The 25,574-nt window shown below is 43.6% G+C and overlaps 5 protein-coding genes across 8 annotated transcripts; 3 read left to right on the forward strand and 2 right to left on the reverse strand.

Moving 5' to 3' along the window:
* Window positions 1-150: 150 nt before the first annotated feature.
* On the reverse strand, window positions 151-3,284 carry LOC110852658 (intraflagellar transport protein 56). Of its 2 annotated transcripts, XM_035853756.1 has the most exons (14): window positions 3,139-3,284; window positions 2,940-3,074; window positions 2,491-2,870; window positions 2,370-2,408; window positions 2,152-2,268; window positions 1,848-2,049; window positions 1,583-1,750; window positions 1,390-1,500; window positions 1,213-1,325; window positions 1,061-1,145; window positions 852-960; window positions 703-785; window positions 458-615; window positions 151-376 (listed from the first exon to the last, which is right to left on the reverse strand). In XM_035853756.1, the coding sequence occupies exons 1-14, from the start codon at window positions 3,235-3,237 to the stop codon at window positions 265-267; spliced, it is 1,911 nt and encodes a 636-aa protein (XP_035709649.1). In that variant the 5' UTR covers window positions 3,238-3,284; the 3' UTR covers window positions 151-264. The 2 variants fall into 2 exon arrangements, with proteins under 2 accessions (XP_035709649.1, XP_035709650.1); XM_035853757.1 differs by lacking the exon at window positions 2,152-2,268 and having other exon boundaries at window positions 3,139-3,281.
* A 481-nt stretch (window positions 3,285-3,765) lies between these two features.
* On the forward strand, window positions 3,766-4,962 carry LOC110852460 (histone H3.3-like type 2). The gene is made up of 3 exons (XM_022100539.2): window positions 3,766-4,187; window positions 4,253-4,415; window positions 4,509-4,962. Exons 1-3 carry the CDS (start codon window positions 3,907-3,909, stop codon window positions 4,671-4,673), a joined length of 609 nt encoding a protein of 202 aa, XP_021956231.1. The 5' UTR covers window positions 3,766-3,906; the 3' UTR covers window positions 4,674-4,962.
* Window positions 4,963-5,130: 168 nt separating this feature from the next.
* On the forward strand, window positions 5,131-7,812 carry LOC110852456 (ATP-dependent RNA helicase DDX19A). Its single transcript, XM_022100532.2, has 9 exons — window positions 5,131-5,299; window positions 5,422-5,493; window positions 5,578-5,825; window positions 5,898-5,990; window positions 6,109-6,326; window positions 6,420-6,597; window positions 6,678-6,915; window positions 6,993-7,155; window positions 7,215-7,812. The coding sequence occupies exons 2-9, from the start codon at window positions 5,425-5,427 to the stop codon at window positions 7,469-7,471; spliced, it is 1,464 nt and encodes a 487-aa protein (XP_021956224.1). The 5' UTR covers window positions 5,131-5,299; window positions 5,422-5,424; the 3' UTR covers window positions 7,472-7,812.
* Window positions 7,813-8,100: 288 nt separating this feature from the next.
* Window positions 8,101-14,879, forward strand: LOC118436197 (mucin-2-like). Its single transcript, XM_035853723.1, has 4 exons — window positions 8,101-8,582; window positions 8,657-13,548; window positions 13,710-14,205; window positions 14,293-14,879. The coding sequence occupies exons 1-4, from the start codon at window positions 8,101-8,103 to the stop codon at window positions 14,693-14,695; spliced, it is 6,273 nt and encodes a 2,090-aa protein (XP_035709616.1). The 3' UTR covers window positions 14,696-14,879.
* Window positions 14,696-24,372, reverse strand: LOC110852659. Of its 3 annotated transcripts, none has more exons than XM_035853942.1 (12): window positions 23,685-24,372; window positions 19,405-19,643; window positions 19,199-19,307; window positions 19,012-19,113; window positions 18,742-18,825; window positions 18,175-18,297; window positions 17,921-18,065; window positions 17,037-17,276; window positions 16,575-16,980; window positions 16,033-16,192; window positions 15,752-15,933; window positions 14,696-15,666 (listed from the first exon to the last, which is right to left on the reverse strand). In XM_035853942.1, exons 2-12 carry the CDS (start codon window positions 19,641-19,643, stop codon window positions 15,567-15,569), a joined length of 1,890 nt encoding a protein of 629 aa, XP_035709835.1. In that variant the 5' UTR covers window positions 23,685-24,372; the 3' UTR covers window positions 14,696-15,566. The 3 variants fall into 3 exon arrangements, with proteins under 3 accessions (XP_035709835.1, XP_035709833.1, XP_035709834.1); XM_035853940.1 differs by lacking the exon at window positions 23,685-24,372 and adding an exon at window positions 19,768-19,913; XM_035853941.1 differs by lacking the exons at window positions 18,742-18,825; window positions 23,685-24,372 and adding an exon at window positions 19,768-19,913.
* Between the last annotated feature and the right edge of the window lie 1,202 nt (window positions 24,373-25,574).

The raw sequence follows: 25,574 nt of genomic DNA on the forward strand, positions 1-25,574 counted from the left end.
TCGTATGGTACGAATTCGTTTCCCGAGTTTGTCGGTACTCGGAATTCACAAATGCACCGGAAATTCGCAATATCAGATTTGCATTGTTTATTCGCTACATATACAGCTCAGTTAAATGTATGGAATAGTATGAAACTGGATGACGTGGTGTAAAAGGAAAATAAATATGTACACATTTATTTTACGTTTACATAATTGTGATCACTTTTAACAGCAATGCAAACGTATCATTGATAACTTATAGATGTATAGCGGCTTTAAACTTTAAAGATTTATCCTGTTCTCTTTCGCCCATTTCTTAATGACGCCCAGGATTTTTTCCGCATTCGGCTTGGACGAGTTTCTCAACAGGGCGATGATGTCATGCAGGGATTCTCTGCAAGGAGCAGGTGCAAAATAAATACAACAAAATTTATTAAAAATTTTCCTTGTTACTTTGAATTGTTTATTCATTTACTTTGGTTCATGTCCTGCAATGATGAGTTGAAAGACTCCAATAATGGCTCCCCTCTTCCCTTCCCAATGTTCCGTCGAGGGCTCGTACCTCTCCAGCAAATCAAATGCTTTCGCTGCGTAGTAAAACTGTCCCAATCTGTAGCACTCGTTGGCGATCAACTGCAAAAATAACAACATGGAGCAACTTTACTTTCTCAGCAAATTAAGCAAGTCATATGCCATGGCTCCGTTTTTATAATAGTTTACTTGTAAAAGACGAAAAGATTCCGGCGAGGTTTCCATCCTTTCGTGCAACTCCCAAGCAAGTCGTGGCTTCTTGTTCATTATGTCTGCGTTCGAGGTTGAACATGATTCGATTTATGACATATTATTTTGCAAAAACATGAAGAACTCACACGCTCGAGCCAGCCACTGCATGTAGGTGAAGTCGTTGCGAATCTTTTCACTCTGAATCATGGTCAGCAATTCCTCAACTTCTTGGTACTGATTCAGCATCCCCTTCGCCTATATAGATTCATTCATACCAATTAGGATTAGTTAGTCAAAGACCAAATAGTACTCGTATGTAAAAAATATGCTGTGTTTTTTTTGTTCATCTATTCACTTGAGCATAGTTGAAGTTAAAGGTGTCGTCGTTGTAGTAGTGTTGGCGGACAGAGTTCATGTAGAGGGAGGCGTGGTCAAAGTTCCTACGGGAAATTTTGTCCAACTTTTTAAAAGACGAACTATTTTGCACAACGTATCATAGATATTCACCTGGAGAGGAAGTGTGCGGAAGCCATGCAGAGGCGACCGAACACGGAATCATGCTCATTCTCACTCGACCCCACTTGGTTGAACGTACTCTGAGCAGTTTGCAAGTATTCTCTCTGCAAAATATTTATCATAATTATACATGAGCACAAGTGATAATTTCCTCATTTTTAAGCGTACGTTTCCAGTCTCATAGCTGAGCAAGAGGTTGACGATGGCGTAGAGGATTTTTTCCGGAGTTCCCTTTATTTTGGTTCCTTTGATCAGCGTGGATGCATTGGTCACGTCGTCCTGTGACAAAACATGGATTTCTTAGATTGATCTGCTCAGAAAGTGATGAGGTGACCAACAGTTTAACGAGAAAAAAATATACCTGTTGCAAGTAGTAAATGATGAGATTGAAGCGAGCTTCTGGGATGACGTCCACCAATTTGGGCAGGATCTGCAGGGCACCTTGCCCACCTCGAAACACGACGAGATTGTGACGAATTAAGTCATAGGCACTGGAGAACATCCCGTTCTTGGTTTGGTCTTCTTGGTTCTTTAAACATAGCAAAACACGCAATCGTTTATTTTTCAGTAAACTCTGAACTATAGAAGATTTTTATTTACTCCAAAGTGTGAACTATGAAGTATACCATTAAGTTGAGGAGAGGTTTCAAGTCCTTTTCAGCCGCTGCCCCCGTGTAGAGACGAAACGTGTTGCATGCTCGCAAATTGAGGGCGATCGCAGAGCCCGGAAACGCTTGCAAGTAGACGGCCAAGACTTCCTGAGACACGTCAAAGTACTCGAGTCGGTGGTAACACAAAGCGACGTACACGTTCAGGGCGATGTACTCTCTGACAGCATCAAAACGTTAGTTGCAAGTTACCTACCACTTGTATGGGCATGTGTTTGTGGTGATAAATACATGTGCAAATTATGAGCATGGGTGCGAGAACCTCGGGATTTGGAGAAGCGCTTGAACAAAATGGACTTCCTCTGCGGAAGACGTGGACACGATTAGATCCACCAAATGCGATGTCACCCCAGTTGCATCGTTGTCAAGTTTGGCAAAGCTATGAGGGTGTCGTATCATGAGAAGGGAATATAAATTAAAGTGGAAAAGCGTGCAAAAAAGCGTCAAAATCTACAACATAATCCATAACAAAAAGACAACCTGTTATCGAGAAGTATTCTTTTGTAAATGTCGATCGAGCTGGAACGGAGGAAAATATTTCATGAAAACATTCGCTCTCTAGAAAATGGCATACAATTTTGTGAGCTTTTTGGCGTCTCACTTTTGGTAGTCTTGTCGCAAGTAGTGCATGGATGCGAGAGAGAGTTGGTTTTCCAACAATTCCTCCAACTTGGCGTGATTCGCAATGACGGCGTCCTCGTTGCCCAGCTTGTGGGCGAGATGGAAGGACAGCCTATTTTTGAGGGGGGAGGGCGTCCCCTTCACCGCCGCCTCGTTCGCTTCCACGTACATCCCCATGGAAAAGAGGCAGCAGGCAATGTTGAGCCACAGCGTGGGGTCGTCCAGCCCCTTCTTCGGCTCCTTCAACAAACTTTGGTACTCTTCCAAGGCTCGCTTGTAGTCGCCCAGGTGGAAGCAACAATAGGCGACGAGGGAGGCCAGCCCCTTCGCGTCCGACGCTTGGCTGGAGGATCGTTGAAACTGGTGGGAGAAAAAGAGGATAGATCCGCAGGTTGGAATTATCATGACATGATCCTCAAGGGAACGTACCTCAAGTAGCGTCAGAGCTCCCAAAAAATCCTTCTTGTCCAAGAACTCTCCCAACTTGGGAAGTTTCCCTTCATTGCTGCTTCCTCCAGAAGTTTCACTCGTGGACGCCACTGCGGGTCGAGACCGAGACAACAACTGTCCGATTGCAATCAAATATTTAGTTTCGCATATTAAGTACATTAGTTATGCTGCTGCTTACCATGATGCTACTGTGATGATCGGTAACTGAAGGAACAATAGAGAATATAAATGAACCTACATATATTATTTTATGTGATTGTAATGTCGGTATGTACATGTGTGCACATAGTGTAGACTCTCATAAGCTGGCATCAATCATGTGCTCCGGGTTTGTGTTTGGCTTCTGTGACCAAGGAGATGTTTCTCTCTGCTGATGCCCGGGTGAACAATGACAATTCGCAGAGCGCTGGAAATGATGACGGATAAACGACAATTTCGTAAACCAATAGCTTCATGCATTTTCGGATGGAGAGTGAAAACTCAAACTCAGAAAAATGACATGACTTAGGATTAATGCAGAGGTTGCATGTCCCTATCCTGCATATTTCCTGACTCATTTACATTTTACGAATATGCATTTATTATCTGCATACTAAATAGTAAATATGCATTAGTAGTATTTATTATCCACTTCTTCGGCCACATCTAAATAGTTATCGAAAGTGCAGCTCTGAATATTTTTATGATTGCTCCTGCTGTAACATGAAGCTGATCGAAATATGGAAATCGTGTGATGTCTCGAAAATTTCAGAGCAATTGATCTTTGTGGCATCTTATTTATAGGCATATTAATATACATATGTACATACTGTCTCTGCTTCTGGCTCACTTCGGTCCCAACTTTTCAAGTCTTTAGTCTTTCCACTCTGCCGACCAATTATTTGCCAGCTCGCATTTTATAACTACACATTCTTGACCTTGCTGTTTGTTATTTTTAAAGAGAATTATGGTCAGAAAAGTTCCTCGGAAGAACCCTCGACCAGTGAGAAACATGGAATATGGTGACAATGGCCAGCCATCTGCCAACCACTCAGGCACTCTGCCCCCCTCAGAAAGGGAACAGCAAGCCCTGCAGCGGACCAAGAAGACCAATTTGCGTTTCTCAAGTAAGCAGACGGCGAGGAAGTCCACGAGTGGACTAGCGTTTAGCAAGTCGACGGGTTACGTGCCTGCGAAGAAACTAGCAACTATATCCAACAGGGGAAACAAAGTGAAGCGCCGCTACAAGTAATACTCGCGAAAGGAAGATGATTTGTAGTACGAAAAATTTATGTGAATTATTTTAATTTCAGGCCTGGAACTGTTGCCCTCCGAGAAATCCGTCAGTATCAAAAGTCGACCGAACTGTTAATCCGAAAGCTACCTTTTCAACGCCTCGTGAGGGAAATTACACTTGCCACCAACCCCCACAAAGATCCCCTGAGGTATCAGTCAGCTGCCATCGAAGCTCTGCAGGTACACAAATAAATGCACGTGAAACATGAAATTGTTTTCTATACACAAATGTTGGAAATCTAAATATTGTTTGACTCTATTAAATTTTTACAGGTTGCGAGTGAGGCTTACTTATCCGAGCTCTTTAGCGATGTCAACATCTGTGCGATCCACGCCAGACGAGTCACAATAATGCCCAAAGACATGCAGCTCGCCTTGCGGCTGAGAGGTGATCGTGACCATAATTTGACCTCAGGATCAAGTCGAGGCTATCTTTAAATTGCAAATGAAACTTTTTAACGTATGAACACATATATAATATGACGCATGGAACGGTCCAGTTTTTACACTATTTATTTATCTCAAACATTTGCCTAAAATCCTTTTAATTTAAGCTTTTTTTAAAAAACTTGAAAAAAATTCATTACACTTAACGTTGGAATGTTCATTCCTAATTCTAATTACGAATTGGAAGTAATGCATGCGAGTTTCATGCAATTGATCTCATCTCAGAAGAAAACTAGATAAAAAAATAAACGCATTTAATTTCTAACTTCGCAAACGCAAATCACTGTTAAATACTTTCACCTACTTTATTTAACTTCATCCGCAAATATTTGCATAATTATAATTATATAGTTCATAATTTTTGCATTCATAATTTTTGCATTCATTCAGTTGCACAATATCGGAACAGAAATCCTCTCGCCCCACGCTTGCCGCTGCCCTACCAAACTCAAAGTTAAGCACCAAACCATTTCGCGAGTTTGATTATTCAACTACCTAAAACTCCGCCGTTATTATAATAAAATCATAAAATAGCTGATATTTTGACACCACCCTTCGCCTCCTCATTTTCTGTGTCTAGTTTCGACACATTGTTCAATTTGAGAGCACAGGAGAGAGTGAGTAATCAAATCAAACTATGACATCACTCACATTGATACGATTTTGAATTTGAATAGCATGTGGATTTTGTTTTGTGTGGATGTAATTGTATTTGTATTAATTTATATTTGTATTATAGAAGATGGCAGCCAGTGGAATATCCAGTTGGGCGGATGCAGCGGAAGAGCAGGAACAAATTTTGACGACTCAGGTATGTACTTGAGTAATTTAGTTAGTAATTTAGTACAGGAATAGATTTCCAAAATCTCATTAATTTCGATAACAATTTTTTCAGGTCAACAGTTTAAAAATCCAGCAGAGCACGACTAGAGGGTCTGGAGCCGGCGACAGCAATGGACAAGTGGCAAGCCCAGCAGCAACGACGAAGGAAGACGACGACAAAGTCACACCGGCTGAGCAGTCAATTATTCAAAAGATTTTACGTACTCGTCTTGTCGAAACATCACAGCAAAAGTTGGAAGTTATTCGAAAAGATCCAAGTTCTCCACTCTATTCGGCAAAAACATTTGAAGAGCTCAACTTGTAAGAAATCATGATTTGTACAGGGATTTAAACCTTGATTTAATGAGTTGGGTTCTAAATTTACTCGGGTAGGCGACCAGAATTGTTGAAAGGGGTTTACGCCATGGGATTCAATAGTCCGTCGAAAATCCAAGAAGCGGCTCTTCCTCTCCTTTTGTCGAAACAGTGAGTACTCATACATACGTCGACATGACTGGGTTGGCAATTTCCGGTTCACTACTGTGAGACGCTAAGAAATATATGAATATATGTTATAAAAGAATCATTTTTATTTTAAAAATAGGCCGATGAATTTGATTGCACAATCTCAATCTGGAACTGGGAAGACGGCTGCATTTGTTCTTGCCATGTTGAGCCGGGTAGATCCTAATGAACATTACCCACAAGTTCTCTGTCTCTCTCCAACTTATGAGTTGGCAATTCAAACTGGTGAAGTACTCAAGACAATGGGAAAGTTTTGCCCAGAAATTTCAGTAATATTTGCTGTTAAGCAAGAACAGGGTAAGCTATTTCATGCATATATAAAATTTGAATGGATTTTACGATTTTACCCAGTCCAAATTGTATCAATTACATGTATAATTAAACAAACAGTTCCACATGGTGAAAAGATTCGGGATCACATTATTATTGGAACTCCTGGAAAAGTGACTGATTGGGCATTTCGATCTCGAGTTTTTGACCTGGCCAAAATCAAAGCATTTGTTTTGGACGAGGCTGACGTCATGATTGCGACCCAAGGCTACGGTGACCAAAGCATTAAGGTCCACAGGTATTGTGCAATGCCACCATGTCGTTAATTGGGGTTAACTATATAGAAATTCAACCAACTCTAACTAATATTTATAACAGGAAGCTGCCTAAATCTTGTCAGATGATGTTGTTTTCTGCCACATACGATGATGAAGTGATGCGTTTCGCTGAAAATTTGATACCTGATGCCACTGTGATGAAACTTCGCAAAGAGGAAGAAAGTCTGGACAACATTAAGCAGTTTTACATTGACTGCAAGAATCAAGATGACAAGTATCGAGCTATTGCAAACATTTATGGAGCGATTACAATCGGTGGAGCGATCATATTTTGTCAGGTATTACTGTGATCATTCATATATACACATACATAAATACTCTATGATAATGTTCCTTTTTTCTAATACGATGATAGACTCGGCGAACAGCTGCATGGCTTTCACAGAAACTTACACAAGATGGTCACTCTGTGGCACTTCTTTCTGGAGACTTGGATGTTACGCAGCGTATTGCCGTGCTCACAAGATTTCGAGAGTCTCGAGAAAAAATTCTCATAACCACAAATGTCCTGGCTCGAGGTAATAATTCGCGCAACAAAATAATTTGCATTTGACTAACAGTGCTCTTTATTTTTTAGGTATCGATGTCGAACAAGTGTCACTAGTTGTGAATTATGACATTCCCACCGACGTCAATTTCCAACCAGATTGTGAAACTTACTTGCATCGAATTGGGCGTACTGGACGCTTTGGAAAAATGGGCCTAGCTATTAACTTGGTGGACAGTGGAAAGAGCCGACAAATTTTGAACTATATTCAAGCACATTTCAAGGTAAACATTAAAAAACTTGACGCTGAAAATATTGAAGAGCTGGAACAACTGGAATCATCCTAATTAAAATAATACTTCTTAGTTATTATTGTTTATTATTCAAACATATTTAATTAATTATTTGTTCTAATTATTACTTTCTTCCCTACTAATTTGTCTATCGTAATTGCACATAAAATTTAATTCAGAAATTTATGGGTATTTAAGTGTGTTATTCAAATTTGTCAAAAAATTTACGTGTTTGTATTTGATCCTTAAATGAATTGTCAAAATGACAGTATCTTAGCTTTATATCGTATCAACCAAATAAGTAATTTTATATTCCCATCATCGTAATAAAATATTTCTACTCTTATTATTGTAACAATTGACCACAACATAATGAAAATTGCCAATAATATAAATTATTCGTATACATAGTTTGTCATTTTTCATTGCATTGTATTTGACTCGATCTGAATTCGTCGTGCTAATTAATCGTAACAAAAGCAAAAGTGGTCCGTGTCCTTCATATCGCTCGACTCACATTTGACACGACAAAAAGTTACAAGACTGAATGTTGCATCATATTTTATAATTGAAGTTATTACAATGTTTACAATATCATTGTTTTAGCATTTATTTCAACTTATGCGCTTAAGCATGCCCACCACCATTGACAATAAAGGGGTTACCCTATAGTTTACACTAAAATGAGTCTCAAAAGAAAATTGAGACACATTCTCGTCCTTTGTCTCCAAATCTTAGCTCTGCAAACCTTGCCCAGTGCAGACTCCAAGACCTCCAACTCAAGTGGTCACCAAGTTTTACTCCACTCGGACGTTAATCCACTAAATTCCAGTGCACCGAAGCCTCTCACGAAGGAATTGTCCATTATCCAAGAAGCGACAAGTGTTTTCCTATCAAGGACGGATTTAATATCGCAGGGCTACCCAGTATTCACGCAACGGGTGAAAAGGAACTCTTCCGGAAAATATTTTACAATTTACACGTCAGAAAAGGATCCCAAACTCAGTTTCGAGTCAAAGTCAAACGACGACGGTCAGACTGTCGTGGTTCTCACGGACGTCATCATTGACGACCTGGATGAAGACGTGGTTCGTAATTGTTCCCTCATTTTGATTCAATGTGTCAAGTGTAAGGACAAGTACACAGCCCATTTGGCGTACATACGGTGAGACAAGTTTATTTGAATGCATTATTTGAATTATGCAAACTAGACTGTTGCTCTTATTCTTTCATACGTAGAACTTCAAAGTTTGTGGAGGGCGTTGTGGTGGAATGGGATACGTTGAATTCGCTGGAAGTCTCGACGACGACTGAGCTCGACTTTTTGGCCGCTTTCACCCCCTCCGACTACCAGCTGCAGATTTCCTTTCGTCCAGTGCCAAAATATGCGAATGCAACGCTGTCCCGAGTGGGGAAAGCAACCACAACCACCACGCCCAGAGGGGGAGCTCATGCCGCAGCAAAAAAGGGGCGAGCCATGTCAGCGGCCTCTGGCAGTTCAGCTGGTGACTTCAAACCCGCCTATCCTAAACCAACTACGACTAAACCCGCCTATCCTAAACCAACTACGACTAAACCCACCTATCCTAAACCAACTACGACTAAACCCACCTATCCTAAACCAACTACGACTAAACCCACCTATCCTAAACCAACTACGACTAAACCCACCTATCCTAAACCAACTACGACTAAACCCACCTATCCTAAACCAACTACGACTAAACCCACCTATCCTAAACCAACTACGACTAAACCCACCTATCCTAAACCAACTACGACTAAACCCACCTATCCTAAACCAACTACGACTAAACCCACCTATCCTAAACCAACTACGACTAAACCCACCTATCCTAAACCAACTACGACTAAACCCACCTATCCTAAACCAACAACTAAGCCTACCACAATTAAGCCGAATTCGACGACAGGAAACCCAGGCGTGTTCAACCCTAACTGCAAAAAATATTCGGACGGTGTATATCGTCCAGTTCCTGACACACAGTGTCTCAAGTACTTCAAATGCATAAAGAAGAAAGGGAAATTGACACCTAAGGTTCTGCTCTGCCCCGAAGGGAGTCACTTTCATGATGGGAGAAAGTTGTGCGTCTCCGTGGACATCAAGATTGATTTGAGCACTTGTGATGATCCTACCAGAACGACCACCGAGGAGACAGATCTGTATTCCACGACAACAGAAAATCCAGTCACGATGATGACTACGTCAGAAAATGAGCCAACAACGACGGAGTTTGGCCCAACGACATCTGGAAAGCCAGACGTGTTCAACCCAGACTGCAGGAAATATTCAGACGGTGTATATCGTCCAATTCCTCGTACACAGTGTCAAGAATACTTCAAATGCATAAAAAAATCAGGGCAGTTTAAGGTCGTGACTGGCAAATGCGACGAAGGGAAAGGTTTCCACAACCGCAAGAAGAAATGCGTACCAATTGATGAGATACAAGATTATGATACTTGCGACAGTGTAAAACCCATAACGTTTCCAAGCACCATCGCACCACCGATGACTACACCAGCACCAACATTTGAATCAACAACGTCAGTCCAAACTTCATCGTCACCTCCATTTTACCCGGACTGCAAACAATTTTCGGATGGTAAATATCGCCCTGTTCCTGGTACAGACTGTCGAAAGTATTTTAAATGCGTAAAAAAATCAGGAAAATTTCAAGTCAAGTTCTTTGAATGTGACAAAAAAACGCATTTTCATGCTGGAAAGAAGAAGTGTGTACCGATTAATGAAACACTGGATTACGACACATGTGAACCTCCATTGACCACTACTCCAATTATCGATTACACTCCAACCCATGGTACAACAAATTATTACCCCAATACTAGTGAAACAACAGACTCTACGCCCACTGATCCTACGACAAATTATTACGTCACAGATCCTGCGCCAACTGAGTCGACGACAGATCCTGCGATAACTGAGTCGACGACAGATTATTACGTCACAGATCCTGCGATAACTGAGCCCACGACAGATTATTACGTCACAGATCCTGCGATAACTGAGCCCACGACAGATTATTACGTCACAGATCCTGCGATAACTGAGTCGACGACAGATCCTGCGATAACTGAGTCGACGACAGATCCTGCGATAACTGAGTCGACGACAGATCCTGCGATAACTGAGTCGACGACAGATCCTGCGATAACTGAGTCGACGACAGATTATTACGTCACAGACCCTGCGCCAACTCAGTCGACGACAGATCCTGCGATAACTGAGTCGACGACAGATTATTACGTCACAGATCCTGCGATAACTGAGTCGACGACAGATTATTACGTCACAGATCCTGCGATAACTGAGTCGACGACAGATTATTACGTCACAGATCCTGCGATAACTGAGTCGACGACAGATTATTACGTCACAGATCCTGCGATAACTGAGTCGACGACAGATTATTACATCACAGATCCTGCGATAACTGAGTCGACGACAGATTATTACGTCACAGACCCTGCGATAACTGAGCCGACGACAGATTATTACGTCACAGATCCTGCGATAACTGAGTCGACGACAGATTATTACGTCACAGATCCTGCGATAACTGAGTCGACGACAGATTATTACGTCACAGATCCTGCGATAACTGAGTCGACGACAGATTATTACATCACAGATCCTGCGATAACTGAGTCGACGACAGATCCTGCGATAACTGAGTCGACGACAGATTATTACGTCACAGATCCTGCGATAACTGAGTCGACGACAGATCCTGCGATAACTGAGTCGACGACAGATCCTGCGATAACTGAGTCGACGACAGATCCTGCGATAACTGAGTCGACGACAGATTATTACGTCACAGACCCTGCGCCAACTCAGTCGACGACAGATCCTGCGATAACTGAGTCGACGACAGATTATTACGTCACAGATCCTGCGATAACTGAGTCGACGACAGATTATTACGTCACAGATCCTGCGATAACTGAGCCGACGACAGATTATTACGTCACAGACCCTGCGATAACTGAGCCGACGACAGATTATTACGTCACAGATCCTGCGATAACTGAGTCGACGACAGATTATTACATCACAGATCCTGCGATAACTGAGTCGACGACAGATTATTACGTCACAGACCCTGCGATAACTGAGCCGACGACAGATTATTACGTCACAGATCCTGCGATAACTGAGTCGACGACAGATTATTACGTCACAGATCCTGCGATAACTGAGTCGACGACAGATTATTACGTCACAGATCCTGCGATAACTGAGTCGACGACAGATTATTACATCACAGATCCTGCGATAACTGAGTCGACGACAGATCCTGCGATAACTGAGTCGACGACAGATTATTACGTCACAGATCCTGCGATAACTGAGTCGACGACAGATCCTGCGATAACTGAGTCGACGACAGATCCTGCGATAACTGAGTCGACGACAGATCCTGCGATAACTGAGTCGACGACAGATCCTGCGATAACTGAGTCGACGACAGATTATTACGTCACAGACCCTGCGCCAACTCAGTCGACGACAGATCCTGCGATAACTGAGTCGACGACAGATTATTACGTCACAGATCCTGCGATAACTGAGTCGACGACAGATTATTACGTCACAGATCCTGCGATAACTGAGCCGACGACAGATTATTACGTCACAGACCCTGCGATAACTGAGCCGACGACAGATTATTACGTCACAGATCCTGCGATAACTGAGTCGACGACAGATTATTACGTCACAGATCCTGCGATAACTGAGTCGACGACAGATTATTACGTCACAGATCCTGCGATAACTGAGTCGACGACAGATTATTACGTCACAGATCCTGCGATAACTGAGTCGACGACAGATTATTACGTCACAGATCCTGCGATAACTGAGTCGACGACAGATTATTACGTCACAGATCCTGCGATAACTGAGTCGACGACAGATTATTACGTCACAGATCCTGCGATAACTGAGTCGACGACAGATTATTACATCACAGATCCTGCGATAACTGAGTCGACGACAGATCCTGCGATAACTGAGTCGACGACAGATTATTACGTCACAGACCCTGCGATAACTGAGCCGACGACAGATTATTACGTCACAGATCCTGTGATAACTGAGTCGACGACATATGATTACGTCAAAGATCCTGCGATAACTGAGTCGACGACAGATCCTGCGATAACTGAGTCGACGACAGATCCTGCGATAACTGAGTCGACGACAGATTATTACGTCACAGACCCTGCGATAACTGAGCCGACGACAGATTATTACGTCACAGATCCTGTGATAACTGAGTCGACGACATATGATTACGTCAAAGATCCTGCGATAACTGAGTCGACGACAGATCCTGCGATAACTGAGTCGACGACAGATTATTACGTCACAGACCCTGCGCCAACTCAGTCGACGACAGATCCTGCGATAACTGAGTCGACGACAGATTATTACGTCACAGATCCTGCGATAACTGAGTCGACGACAGATTATTACGTCACAGATCCTGCGATAACTGAGCCGACGACAGATTATTACGTCACAGACCCTGCGATAACTGAGCCGACGACAGATTATTACGTCACAGATCCTGCGATAACTGAGTCGACGACAGATTATTACGTCACAGATCCTGCGATAACTGAGTCGACGACAGATTATTACGTCACAGATCCTGCGATAACTGAGTCGACGACAGATTATTACGTCACAGATCCTGCGATAACTGAGTCGACGACAGATTATTACGTCACAGATCCTGCGATAACTGAGTCGACGACAGATTATTACGTCACAGATCCTGCGATAACTGAGTCGACGACAGATTATTACGTCACAGATCCTGCGATAACTGAGTCGACGACAGATTATTACGTCACAGATCCTGCGATAACTGAGCCGACGACAGATTATTACGTCACAGACCCTGCGATAACTGAGCCGACGACAGATTATTACATTACAGATCCTATGTCGACAGATACCACCACGGATTATTATCCGACGTATTCTACTTCAGCCGATTTCACTACGTACTCTACATCGGATCGTACGACTAGCAATGTTACACCCATCTACACGACAGAAAAAGCATGGACTGATGGTGAGTTAGAATTTCGAAATATTAGTTATGCCACAATGCAATTGAGGAAGATGAGTTGGAATTAATTTTTTCCATTGACCATCATCGATCGCAAGACCCTCCCTAACATAAATATTCAAGTTTGCATGCAAATATTTTAGTCTAAATTTGATTCCATTCAGACCCATATCCCGAATCGTACGAACACTACGTGGAACCCAGGGCCCTTGATGATTACTTAGACTTTGATCATATTTTGGACAGTTATGACTACCCGTCCAATTTATTGTCTCCCCGTTTCGCTCGTAAGGCGACCATTGAGACCCCGCTGGCCGCAGCTGTGACTAAACCCCCCAAAACCAAAAAGGACAGCAAGGTAGCAGCGTCATTGGAAGAGAGTGTGACCGCACGAGGAATTCGGTCACACTTTCCCTTCCTCAACAGGAGCGACCAGTTCCCGTACGTCGGGATGCTCAACTGTCCGTGGCAGGGGCAGGATCTCACCTTATTCACCTCAACCGGAGTAACCAACGCTGTCAATTTCTTCATCCACACGCTGCGAGCCCAATGTCACCCCACAATCTACTCCTCCACTCTGCGACTATTTCAAAGAGAAATCGTCACCGTTGATGTGGACAGCATTACTCATTTCAGGCTCAATTTAAAGTCAAAGCTAATGTGAGACATGTGTATAAGTTAAGCAACCAAAGAATTTCATATCATTCATAGCAGTAAGTAACGGATTGCATAATTCTTATTCCTTAGAAATCAGGCAGTACTGACTCCACAGGAGAAGAAGGACTTTCTTTCCGCCATATTTCTAGTGGCGTACTCGCAAGCCTTCACCAAAAGCTGGCTCCTCCTTAATCACACCTCCCCCACCACGACGCACAGTCTCAGCCCCAGCATTACCACGCTCACCTCGATGGTCGTCAAAATCGTAGGTCTTCTTCGAGTCAAGCAATTTGAGAAGCACAGGCTAAAAATAATGCTCGCGCTGACATCCATGCTTCGAGATTCTGTTCGGCACCTAAATCTGCAAAGCGAATGGTTGAAACGACAGTGTGGAACGAGGACAAAGTGTCGTCGCTTAAACAAAGTCAATCGAAAAAGTACTCGACACTTGGATAGAATTTTGGAACAACTTTACCACATTTCTTCCTCCTGATTAACCAAATATGGACACCAATCTTTATTCAATATTTTTTTTAAATGTATGTACCTCCACAAAATATGCAATATGAACTACTTAGAACACGTTTTTCACACTGTTTCATACCTTTTTTAAACCTTAATTAAATGTTAGAATACACTGAATATGTATGCATAATAATACACGATAATATACACAATACGACGAATACATAATACTGATAAGTTTTCATATTAATTTCATATTTATCTATATATGTACAATGTACTTACGATTAGTTTTAATTTGACGAGCTACCACAGTCAGTTTATTTTTTTGAGTCAGGTAGAAAATTTTAGCTTTCATTGGAACAGAAAAAAATTTCATGGTTCAATTGGCACAACTTTAACCACAATCTTTTGTAACATGGCATGCGATATATGTTTATAACGCTCATTTACATACATATGCAAATATGTCACTTAATTAGTATAAATACTACTATTTCTCTCATTCTCGACGGAAAGCACTGAACAATAAAGTCATTCTCACCTTGTAGTTTTTACGGATTGTACTTTGCAAACGTATTCTAGAACGAAATGACTAAAATCTACGAGTGTAACAATTCAGAGTAACTTTTGATTAATAAAATAAAACACGATTCATATCATCGAAACACGAAAAAGTTTTAAAAATGTTTACATGATCCAGTTGAGATTCATCTGATGTGTTACGTGTTTACGTACAAAATTGTAAATGAGGTGGTTCTTTTCTTGTTCTGAGTAAATATTAGAAGCACCAATCTAATTATGTAATTGTGGACTGTGGACGTATACCAAAGGTCGTAGTCGTCAGTTAATATGTGATTTGATGATGTGTTGTAAAGGTCATGGGAACATGATGACTTTTAAAGATAGAGACCGGACGATTCTCGGTGATGCTTGTGCGAGTATGCATAATGGGCAGGTCGGTTGACTGGTTGCTTCGTAAGGTTTGCCACGGTTGCTCTAAATTTCAGTCAAAATTTCAATTGGGAAAGTTGTGCAAATGGATTTATTTATTTGTGTGTAACGAGAGAGACTTGTTTCTAACCCCATTGCAAACTCGAACACACGGCAGATCGTGTGGAGGATGAACCAGAGCCAGAGGGAGGGCGTCGTCCCATCGTCAGGTGCCAAGAGGCCCAGCGGACTTATGAGACGGACCAATTCCCCAATGCAGACCAGGAAGCCGAGCACGGCCGTGTAGGACGTGAATTTAACCACCCTGTGAACCTGGAAGACATGAGGAAAGCAAATAAAGCAAATAAATAATCTCGCAACCTGAGGACATTGCCACTTTTATTTATTCTCAAACACGAAATCCCCGCACACCTGGTTGGTTCGTGACAATTTTCTGGAGAGACGATAATCCAGCGCGGTCTGGTTGACGTACGCGATGTGGGAAAGGATCGTCTGAAGCGTGTAATCCGAGTCCGCACCCACCGCCGTTGACGTACTCGACATGAGAAGCGTTTCCTTCACCCCGTTGTTCCTGTCAACAAATGGATTACCTACTTATACACACTGCCAACTCAATTTGCTCGACGGAGGGAACGCTCGTGCCCTTATCTAATATTCATAAGAGCTCGTGATGGTGGGTGCCTGCCTGGTTTGTTTGTTGGTGGCTCTTCAGCTCTCGAGTGGGTTCTCCTCTCTAATTCAATTCCGCAATCTCTCACTCACTCACTTGTCCACGTACGACACACTTTCTCAACTTGTGACCCTTTCAGCAGATTGCGACGAGAGTGGAGAAGAGAAAGTCTGATTTAAAACCACTTATTCAGCAGAGGAGAAACCACGACGGCTTTTTCTTCCCATCCACTCTCCCGGAAGACACGTTTTCTATCCATAAATCTAAAATTGTGTATGCATACCTGTCAGGATTGTTCGTCTCATTTGGACCAAGACCAGCGTCAAAGGACTGTCGCGATGCACGTCGTTTCTCCTGAGCGACAGAGATTCGTTCCGTGGTCTCGCCGTACCAAGTGAGAGATTTTTTCCTGGGGTCACTCGGGTCACTCGCCAAGTCCCCAGACTCCCTCCTCCAACTGAGGCGTCGTGGCCCCCCTGCGGCGGAGGAAGAAGGTGGGATTCCTCCACGCAGGCCAGGTCCAGAGCTCTTCCTTCGGGGCAGGATGGGACTCGGGGGACGAACGTGAGACGTCGACGAAGGGCCTGCTCCTCCCGTGCCACCTGCAGCTCCTGGACCTGAAAATGAGGATCGAGGACTCTGGACTGGAGTGGTCCCACTTCGACCCCCGTTCCCCTCGGGCAATTCAGCTGAAAAGTGACCATTGTTAGTCATCACTTAAGAGATTATTATGTCATTTATTTACGAATGTCGTTGAGTCTGGATGAGTCCGAGGCGGAGACTGTGCGGTCATGTTCGTCCGTTATTTTGATCCTGGGCGTGGAGTCCTTGTCCTTGGTGGTGGAGGAGGAGGACCCGACACCTGAGGAGGAGGAGGAGCCTTGCAGCAGCGTGGGTGCCAGGGCGGCTGTGAGAGATGAGGCCAGATTCTGACCTCCACCACCAGCAGCACCACCCATCATCCCCATCATCAAGTTGGCAACCCCTATGGAGCAGAAACACGATAGAAATTCTGCTCCTCAAACAGTGGCACACACTTATCAAGCGATAATTATTACGTCGTTATGCCTCACAAAAGCTACTTGTCAAAATAACTGACTTGATCACACGTCATGATCCGACCAATCAATTGAGAGCGTGTTTCCTCCCCGTGGAAATCGGTGACGGAGTGCTCATAGCGTTGGTTACGTGTGTCATAGCTACTGGCTCAGTGGAGAAAGTTGGAGAAATGCTCATTAGTGTCTCACCCACCACCAGCCAGGCAGCCAGGCAGCTCGCACATGAGGAGACAGGAAGGCTCGGTCGGAAAGAGCAGAAATCTCATTACTCGACTCATCACATCGACACATCGCAACCAACTTTCTCTCCAAAAAGTCAAACCTGCTCGTTCTTTCCAAAATATCGTACTCAAATTCCCTCCCTCCGTCAGCCTGCTCTTTCATTATGAATATCTCTTGGCCCAGCTCAAACCCTAATTATCATGTCCCACTATGAATTCACGCATAACTATTATCTGCTCTCAGTCGAAATAATGGGATGAAAAAAATAATGAGAACAAAAACGACGACCTGACAAATACCCCGGTTTAGCTGAACAGCGATTTAAGAGTACTGTGTACGACTAACGAACCTTTGTCATTGGTGGTGCTGGAACCTCCGCCCGAGGACGATCCGCCGCTCAAGAGTTGCATCACCTGGTTTCCTGCCACAATGAAGGATCCGCAGAGGACGAATCCCCAGGTCGCGAACAAAAGCTGAGTCACCAATTTGCCCACCTGAACACAAACACGGTTATGAAATCCAGGAGGTGAAAAGTAGCGAGAATTTCGCCATGAATTTTTGCTCCAGACGTTGTAGTACTGCTAAAGGTTGAGCCTTAATTACCATGAGATCCGTGTTGAGACTCGTGTAGATGGCTGAGATAATGGCGGAGATGAAATGGAGGGTGATAATGAGGGAAAGACAGGTTTTCTTCCTCCGAAATGCCTCCGGCCCCACCACGCCAGCCTGAAGGGAAGAATAATATGCGCCGTGCATGTAAACACTTTTAGCATAACTTGGGCTCTAAAATAGCCGTACTTTGCCCCAACCACCCACCTCAATCTATTCATAAGTAGCTATGTGAAATGGAAACATCCACCTACAAAAGGTCAACTACATTTGCAAATACAGACATTCAGGGACAAATTAGCAAGCCAGACAAGCCATGCAATCCTAATTAACTGCTGCATACACACATATGTAAATACGTGACATCCATGTCTACATAAGCATGCCTGCTGGAAGCGGGGGGATCGTGCCGTGTCCACATTTGTCATCTGAGGTCAACTCTTTGTCGTGCGACCAACAGAAGCGTCCTTTTGGCACCTGCAAGCCAGGCAGCAGGTGAGGAAGAAGCCACAAGCCTAGCGAGAGAGAGAGAAAGTGTGGGTGCAAGTGTGAGTGAAATACCATGACGGGCGTGCTGTTCCACTCGGAAACAACGAAGAGCGGTTCAGTGGGTGAGGTTCGACACAGTTTGTGATGCGGAACGTACTACACACACAACACAATAAATAATGACGATAATGGTTACACAAAAGTACATCAATTAAGGTCAGAGCAGCACAACGACACAATGTCAGTACACGTAATACTTGGGCTTATGCTCCTCACGGGGAGCATGATACATAGACGTGGTTTTATGATGTGCAAAATTAGGTGAACTGAAACCCCACGTACTTGAGTGAGTTGGAGGAACGCGATTTGGATGAGGCTGAAAGAAGAGACGAGGGCTGGGAACCCCAAGTCCCAAAGCAGGGCTCCCATAATGGCTGGCAGCCTCTGTTCAAACAATTAGGATAAGTTCGATAAAGTGACGATGCCCACACAGGCGGTGGGTTCCCATCGCAGTATGGTTTTTACTCACATGTTCCAAACCGTACGGGTCCACGAAGAGCACGATTGCTCTGGAGGCACCCAGGATACACAGGAAACTGTTGATTGTCGTCATGTAAGGTCGAGTCGAGAGTTGAGATCTGCACATCATTAAAATGTATCTCATGCAGCCAGTCCAAAATGCATGGGAAACTGGCACCCGCAACCAACGTACTGCGATTATTTACTTAAATGTACCTGAGGTTGAGAATTGAGAAGAATGAGTAGAACGCCAGGAAGAAGAAGAGACAGCCGAAGGTGTACGTGTGGACCCAGAAGGCCCATCGCAACGTGGTCGTCGTCTCTTCAAAAGTGGGGTCGAACTTGAGGTCCGAACCTCCGCGGGATGAGGGGGACGACGCGTTAGTTTGATCCATGGATGGTCCGACGAGATAGAAATCAGAGGACGACTCCAGTTCGACGCTACTTTCCTCCATCTGCAAGAAGACGATAATTTATTGTTATGTAGAGAAATATAATTATGCGAAATGCGAGAGAACGTAGAATTCTAAGAAGATAAGTGCATACAGAGAAATGCAGAAAATTAATATTAGTAATTACACAGAGATGTTTTAGTCTGCCCATGTTCTTGGGCCCTTGAGACTTGAGTCTACCCAAAACATGCACGGCTCCCACTTGAGTAGGGACTGGTATATGTAAGTCAGGAGGAGGTAGAATTATGTACATATTCACAAAGTGGAGGCAAAAGTCAGCGTCGTGAAATGAATCCACATAAGAAGAAGCTGAGGAAATGTGATACGACGAAATTGAATGGACACTAATTCTCGAGGGAGCCGTAATCCCACCTTTTCAACTAATTCTCTCTTCTAAATCACTTTATTTTGCTCCTCCTTGTAGCCGGACTATTCAGGTTTTGTTTGCTTTATCTCGACCCCCACCAGTTGTTGCTCCTTTGTTCCCATATTTATTTATATGCTCAACCACAAAAAAGTCCCTCATTTACTTTTCCGCAACATTTCTTCTCGGGTTGCACGCAGTCCCTCGGCGACTCTGGCAGTATCACCGTCTTGCCACCTTATCCAAGTATTTACATGCATTTTTTTGCAGGAAAGTTGGAGAACGGGGCGCTCCGTCATGGTGAAAGTTCTCCCAAATTTATACTCGAGAAACAAACTCAGCCATCTCCTTCTTCATTTTGATGTCATCTTTGTGGTCGAGGGAACGCATAAAATTTCCGAATTCAATGATTGTCGTGTTGTGTGTGATGTTCTCCTTTCAGAATTTATGATAAAAAGAGACCCCACGTGATCATACTCCGTGATGGGGCTCCCTTTGAATTCGCGTCCTACATATGCATAATCTGTACGTCTGTAGCAGTTCACGGAATTGGTTCCTTTTGCCAAATGGAAATTGGGTTTGGTATTCAAGCCCAGCCAGCCAAGTGGGACTTGTGAGGAGGAGGAAGAGCTGTATCTCCTGGCCACCATTGGTCTCGTCCTTTCTCCGCTTTCACCACATCCATGCACACACAACCCCACGACGTAATCAGGACTTAAGCAAACTCGCTCTCTCTCTTCTCTAATGCTAAGCCTCGACTTATTTTTCAGTTAATTTCGACAGGATGAACGATACAGCAAAGTCTTTTCTTTCCTTGGCTTCCCCCCGAGCCGAGTCTGCTCGCTGCTTTCTCCTCACAAAACGTGGCGCATTATGGGAATAATGGCTTCAAACATCAGCTTCTATTTCAATCGTGTTCATAATTACCATGTGAAGCCTTCATTCACCGTAAAGTTTCACATTTCGTGAATTGAAAGACACCATTTATAGAAGGTAGATAGATACGCATGATGAGAAAATAATTGGCATTTGCACAACCACGTCGACTAGACGACGAAGGCAGCAAAGTTGTAACTTTATCACGGATCAGATCACCAGACGAAGAAAATGGATGTCAAAGCAAATGGATGCGTCTCCGACAAGACCTCTCTCGAAGGAGACGACAGGTTGTCATCCTGCTCGTCGTCTCCAGCACCAAGTCAAATCTGTGTCCATTATGGCTGTCCCCGCACCGTCACGTCGCATCATTCAGACGACATGCTGTACAAATCAGAATAATGGAGCTAGCAAAATGAAATGTCCTCGAGCGACGTATACCAAATTTTCCACACACGCTGTACTACGTACACGGCTCTCTTCTCCATAGCTTTCTTTTCCACTGCATATGTACACATATGTAGCTTCCGTTCAGTGGTAATTGTCAGGAGGAGATGATGAGTTATATGCCCTCGTCCTTGAGAGGTGAGTGAGTGAGTTGTTTTTCGAGCGGATGGATCGATCTTCTTGATATTCTTTGTAAAATAAAGCAGTCGTAAAATAGCCAATCTGTCCACCAACACACTGTCTTTGAGACTCAATGCATTTAGTACACTCCAAGTTTGAGTGAGCAAGAAAGAAGTGCTAAAATAAGAAGACTCGCATGCAGCTCATCAATAATTCAGAGCTTGCATTCTTCCCACTCACTCAATAACGGGAGGTGGTCGTTTAAAGCCAACTTCATCCATTTATTTAATGGGCATTAAAAAGTATGGGTTCCTCCACGAGAGGAAAGTCTATGAACTCTCCCCATTGTTCTCTCACCATTCTCTATTTATGTACTTGATGGATTTCCCTCTTATCGCCCTTCGGAATAACTGCACATAAATATAACTCGATTGAAATGTCAACTGGAATAGCATTCACTTCAAACGCAGGTCTGTCCATCCTCGTGCACATGCTTCCACCTAAACACACACACACAATGGATACGAAGGACCAACTTTATCCGTCTTTTACGGAGGAGAAAGCAAATTGAATTCGGTTTTGCAACAAACAAATATGAATCTGTGGCCTTGGTGCTGGCTCGCTCGTTGAGATGGATGCAATGCAATCAGAGCTGGGTCAATTAGTGAGAAGAAAGCAGGCAGGCTGATGGAGTGCTCTTGTCCTCGCTCGTAAAATTATCGTGAGGGACGACCAGACCAACTTCAAAGTAATAAGTCAGCATAACTAAATGGAGGATGAAATTACGAGTTACGTTGTTATTCGACTTGCCTCCAGCTCACTCCGACCGGAACATGATGACAACACGATGATGATGATGACTGTTCATGCATAAGTACTGCTAATTCTGAGAAAATGATTCATTTCATTTCCTATTGTGAAGAAGATTTGGATGGATTATTCGAGCAGCAAGGTCGGTTTCAGCCGGTGGGCATGCTACATATGTGCATACGCATTCAGATGTGAGAGCAGGAGTCACTGGGTCTTAGCAAGTCACCTCATGCTGTTGCTGCTTAATATGCACCTGTTGCCACGACGGGACTGCTTTCACCGCCACGACCAGCAGCAGCGTTCGTTGGGTGGCTTGGCTGCTTCTTGTCGCCTGCCTGCCTGCTCTCTCTCTAGCATTTCCTCTGTTTTTTTGTCATGGTGGAGTCAGGGCGAGGATCACGGCCAATAAATCCCGTTTATGACCCCCTTTGAGCCAACATTTGAGCCATTTTATCTCTCAAAAGCCAACATTGTGTTGTGTCATCCTCGTACATTCTCTCTCCAGGAATAATCAAGCTCGGCGTGTATTGATCCACTAAATAAACAGGAGATGTCGTGAACCCTCCCACGCCACCAACTACATACTCAAACCACGCTGTGCAAAACTCTGCTTAATTTTGATCCTGGCTCAAAAATTCCAAACATTTTATCCCACTTTTACATATGTAGATACATATTTCGATGAAAATGCAGATTGCAACGTAGCAAGAACAAGTCAAGAGCTTGACTTTCATTCTCCTCATCAAGCAAAACATGGAACAAAGAGGACGTTTTTGTCTCTCTTTGATCTCTCTCATTCTTAAATTGCTACTTGCTTCGCACTGTTTATTTTCTCTTCTCCTCCTTCCTCCGACTCTTGGTGGAATCACAAACGAGCCCAAATTGGACTCGTTTGGAATATGTAAATTCAAAGAGCAACAACATATAAAGACGCGCTTATCAAAATGCTGGAACTTCAAAAGATTTCTTTCATTACTTTAATTTTATGTGGAATTTTCATGTTTTGGTCGACTTGATTATGTTTCCTTTGCCAAAAGCAGTGAGATCAAAGGCATTTTCGAGGGAATGAAATAAATGAAGTTTTCTCAAATTTTGTCAACATTTCGTTCCACTTAACTCGCTTCAGGGCTGAATTTGAAATCATAATTGGGAAACCAAACCAGTGGAATTAAATTTTCTCCCTTTATCGAATTAAATGGTTCATCTCGCATGGAAATTGGGAGAGTATTCCAGCCGGTGAGAAATGAGATCGTCTGCGACTCTGCTCTCCCCAACCACGAAGAAGTGATACCATTCTTCTTCTTCTCGGCAGTAATAAGTGGAGCAGGGATGGAAAGTCGCTCGCTCTGAGCCGTTTCTCCACTAATCTGATATCTGGGACGTAATGGAAGCAATGTTGAAAAGTTGTGGAAGGAATTAGGCCGTACCTGAGTAGTCGCAAGGGTTGACGTTGATTGGGGCTTTGGATGGACTTCTCCTTTCTCTCCTATCTCCGCATCTCCCTCCGAGTCCCAGATTCCTAGATCTTGGCCAAAATCTCTTTACTTTCACCTCCACCAACTAAATCTCAATAACGTGCTCTCTCCAATGAGTAAAAATCAATTTCTTTGTCCACTGATCCACACCGACAACCAACTTTGATTCACTCCACTCCTTCTCTCTGCTGCATTACTGAGGACGAGACCCCAGTCCATCCAAACCAGCGGGGAACACACCGTTCTCCTCAACTACGTATTTAGCTATACGGACTGGCAGGAAACCAGCCAAACCGTCTCGCTTCCTCAAGTCCTACTTTTCCTCACAAAGTGAGCAAAAGGGTAAATATTTGTCTGGAATAAATCGGAGGAGGCTACACAGCTCCTCAGTCAGCTTCGTTATCCTGATGCAGAAGAGGACACGGATTTGTCATGTTTCAGTGGAGGAGATGTATGGAAGGAGGGAGACTTTGTGCAGGTGGGTTGGTTCGTATGTGACTTTGGAGGCGGTGGTGGTGGGTACGTGAGAACAACAAGTAGTGCGAGTAACAAGTAGTCTCATTAGAGAGCGTGGGATTTTTGCAGAGATGTGACCGTGAGCTGCTGCAGAGCCAACTGAGCTTTCCCCGCTTTCTCCCTCACTTCTAGAGGCAGAGGAAGCCAGGCAGGCAGGCAGAGAGAAAGCTGGAGATAGAGGAGGATGGGCATGTGCACCACGACAGACGGCTCTCTCTCTTCCTCTCTCTGGAACAAGTGCACACTGAGCTGGGGAAAGTGTTGGATGGAGAAAATAAAGTTTCATATCGCCATCAACATTATCACCAGGCGAGGCCAAGTTCATGTGGTTCCTCGCACTCGTGTGTAAATTATCCCCATAAATCGTGTGTGTATGCAGATCCACGGAGATGGTAAAACCACACAAGGGTCTGAAACTGCGTGCATATGGGTTGGTTCGTCTCCCCTCATGCTATCAACCATCTCCATCGAATTTATGGTCCGGAGGCAACAATGAGGGCAATATGTTTGGGTGTGATGAGGAAAAGTTAAAAAAAGTATGACTAGTTTCTGTCGTCGTTTTTAGACCAATCCGAAGCTCATGTTGCCATCATGTCTCTCTGTACGCACAATTACCCTCACATTCGGCTTATCTTATCGCGCTAAGATTTTACACACATCGAGGTCCAGAACAAATGCGGGTAGCCAATGGGGTTACGAAATCAGTGAGGGGGTAAAACCAACCAAATCGTAAACGATGCAAGCTGTGATACGTGTGACTCTTACAATTTGAATCCAATCTACTTGTAAGCAGGCGTTGAAAGCCATCTGCAATAGGAGGCAATGAAGCTGCATGGCTACTTGATGGTCGTACTTATAAATAATAAATGCCGAAATTCTGGCTCAGGCAAAATGAAGGCTGGAGATTTTGTGTGGTGAGGAGAGTGGCAAGAGCTTAGACGAAGATGATGCACATGTGGACGAACAACTTTCTCCGGCCAAACTTGAAATGACTTTTCACCTCGAGAAGAGTGAAACGAGTCGTCAGCAGCAGGAGCAGCTCGATGCCATCCACCGAGCCTCGTAAAATGAGGACTTTATACTTTTGAGACGGTGAAGGAGTGAGAGAGCATCATACACAATTTGTCAGTTTATTTCGACTGACATCCAATTTCTCTCTTTGGAAGAGACTCGGCTCCTCTTTCTCGCTCCCTGCCACAAGGACACGACACCAAAGGAAACAAATTCGCTTTACGACAAACGTAATAAAACAGCAGTTGTTTCCTTTCCCTTTGTAATGAATCCATTTTGTAACAAAATATGGCGGCGGTCGGGCTTTAATTTACC

The sequence above is a fragment of the Folsomia candida genome, unplaced genomic scaffold, assembly GCF_002217175.1.
Source record: "Folsomia candida strain VU population unplaced genomic scaffold, ASM221717v1 Fcan01_Sc007, whole genome shotgun sequence".
In the NCBI taxonomy this organism is placed as follows: domain Eukaryota; kingdom Metazoa; phylum Arthropoda; class Collembola; order Entomobryomorpha; family Isotomidae; genus Folsomia; species Folsomia candida.

What these genes read in the sequence shown, in the direction of transcription:
- LOC110852658 (XM_035853756.1), bottom strand. Translation starts at nt 3,237, where the DNA reads ATGTACATACCGACATTACAATCACATAAAATAATATATGTAGGTTCA. An exon ending in TTGCGACAAGACTACCAAAA is followed by an intron (nt 2,409 to 2,490) that starts GTGAGACGCCAA and finishes CCTCCGTTCCAG; the next exon opens with CTCGATCGACATTTACAAAA. An exon ending in ATTGCAGGACATGAACCAAA is followed by an intron (nt 377 to 457) that starts GTAAATGAATAA and finishes TGCTCCTTGCAG; the next exon opens with AGAATCCCTGCATGACATCA.
- LOC118436197 (XM_035853723.1), top strand. Translation starts at nt 8,101, where the DNA reads ATGAGTCTCAAAAGAAAATTGAGACACATTCTCGTCCTTTGTCTCCAA. An exon ending in GCCCATTTGGCGTACATACG is followed by an intron (nt 8,583 to 8,656) that starts GTGAGACAAGTT and finishes TTTCATACGTAG; the next exon opens with AACTTCAAAGTTTGTGGAGG. An exon ending in AGAAAAAGCATGGACTGATG is followed by an intron (nt 13,549 to 13,709) that starts GTGAGTTAGAAT and finishes GATTCCATTCAG; the next exon opens with ACCCATATCCCGAATCGTAC.
- LOC110852460 (XM_022100539.2), top strand. Translation starts at nt 3,907, where the DNA reads ATGGTCAGAAAAGTTCCTCGGAAGAACCCTCGACCAGTGAGAAACATG. An exon ending in AAAGTGAAGCGCCGCTACAA is followed by an intron (nt 4,188 to 4,252) that starts GTAATACTCGCG and finishes TTTTAATTTCAG; the next exon opens with GCCTGGAACTGTTGCCCTCC. An exon ending in CTGCCATCGAAGCTCTGCAG is followed by an intron (nt 4,416 to 4,508) that starts GTACACAAATAA and finishes AAATTTTTACAG; the next exon opens with GTTGCGAGTGAGGCTTACTT.
- LOC110852456 (XM_022100532.2), top strand. Translation starts at nt 5,425, where the DNA reads ATGGCAGCCAGTGGAATATCCAGTTGGGCGGATGCAGCGGAAGAGCAG. An exon ending in ACATTTGAAGAGCTCAACTT is followed by an intron (nt 5,826 to 5,897) that starts GTAAGAAATCAT and finishes TTACTCGGGTAG; the next exon opens with GCGACCAGAATTGTTGAAAG. An exon ending in CCTCTCCTTTTGTCGAAACA is followed by an intron (nt 5,991 to 6,108) that starts GTGAGTACTCAT and finishes TTTTAAAAATAG; the next exon opens with GCCGATGAATTTGATTGCAC.
- LOC110852659 (XM_035853940.1), bottom strand. Translation starts at nt 19,893, where the DNA reads ATGTACATAATTCTACCTCCTCCTGACTTACATATACCAGTCCCTACT. An exon ending in CAGCACCACCAATGACAAAG is followed by an intron (nt 17,277 to 17,920) that starts GTTCGTTAGTCG and finishes TCTGCTCCATAG; the next exon opens with GGGTTGCCAACTTGATGATG. An exon ending in AATTGTCACGAACCAACCAG is followed by an intron (nt 15,934 to 16,032) that starts GTGTGCGGGGAT and finishes CATGTCTTCCAG; the next exon opens with GTTCACAGGGTGGTTAAATT.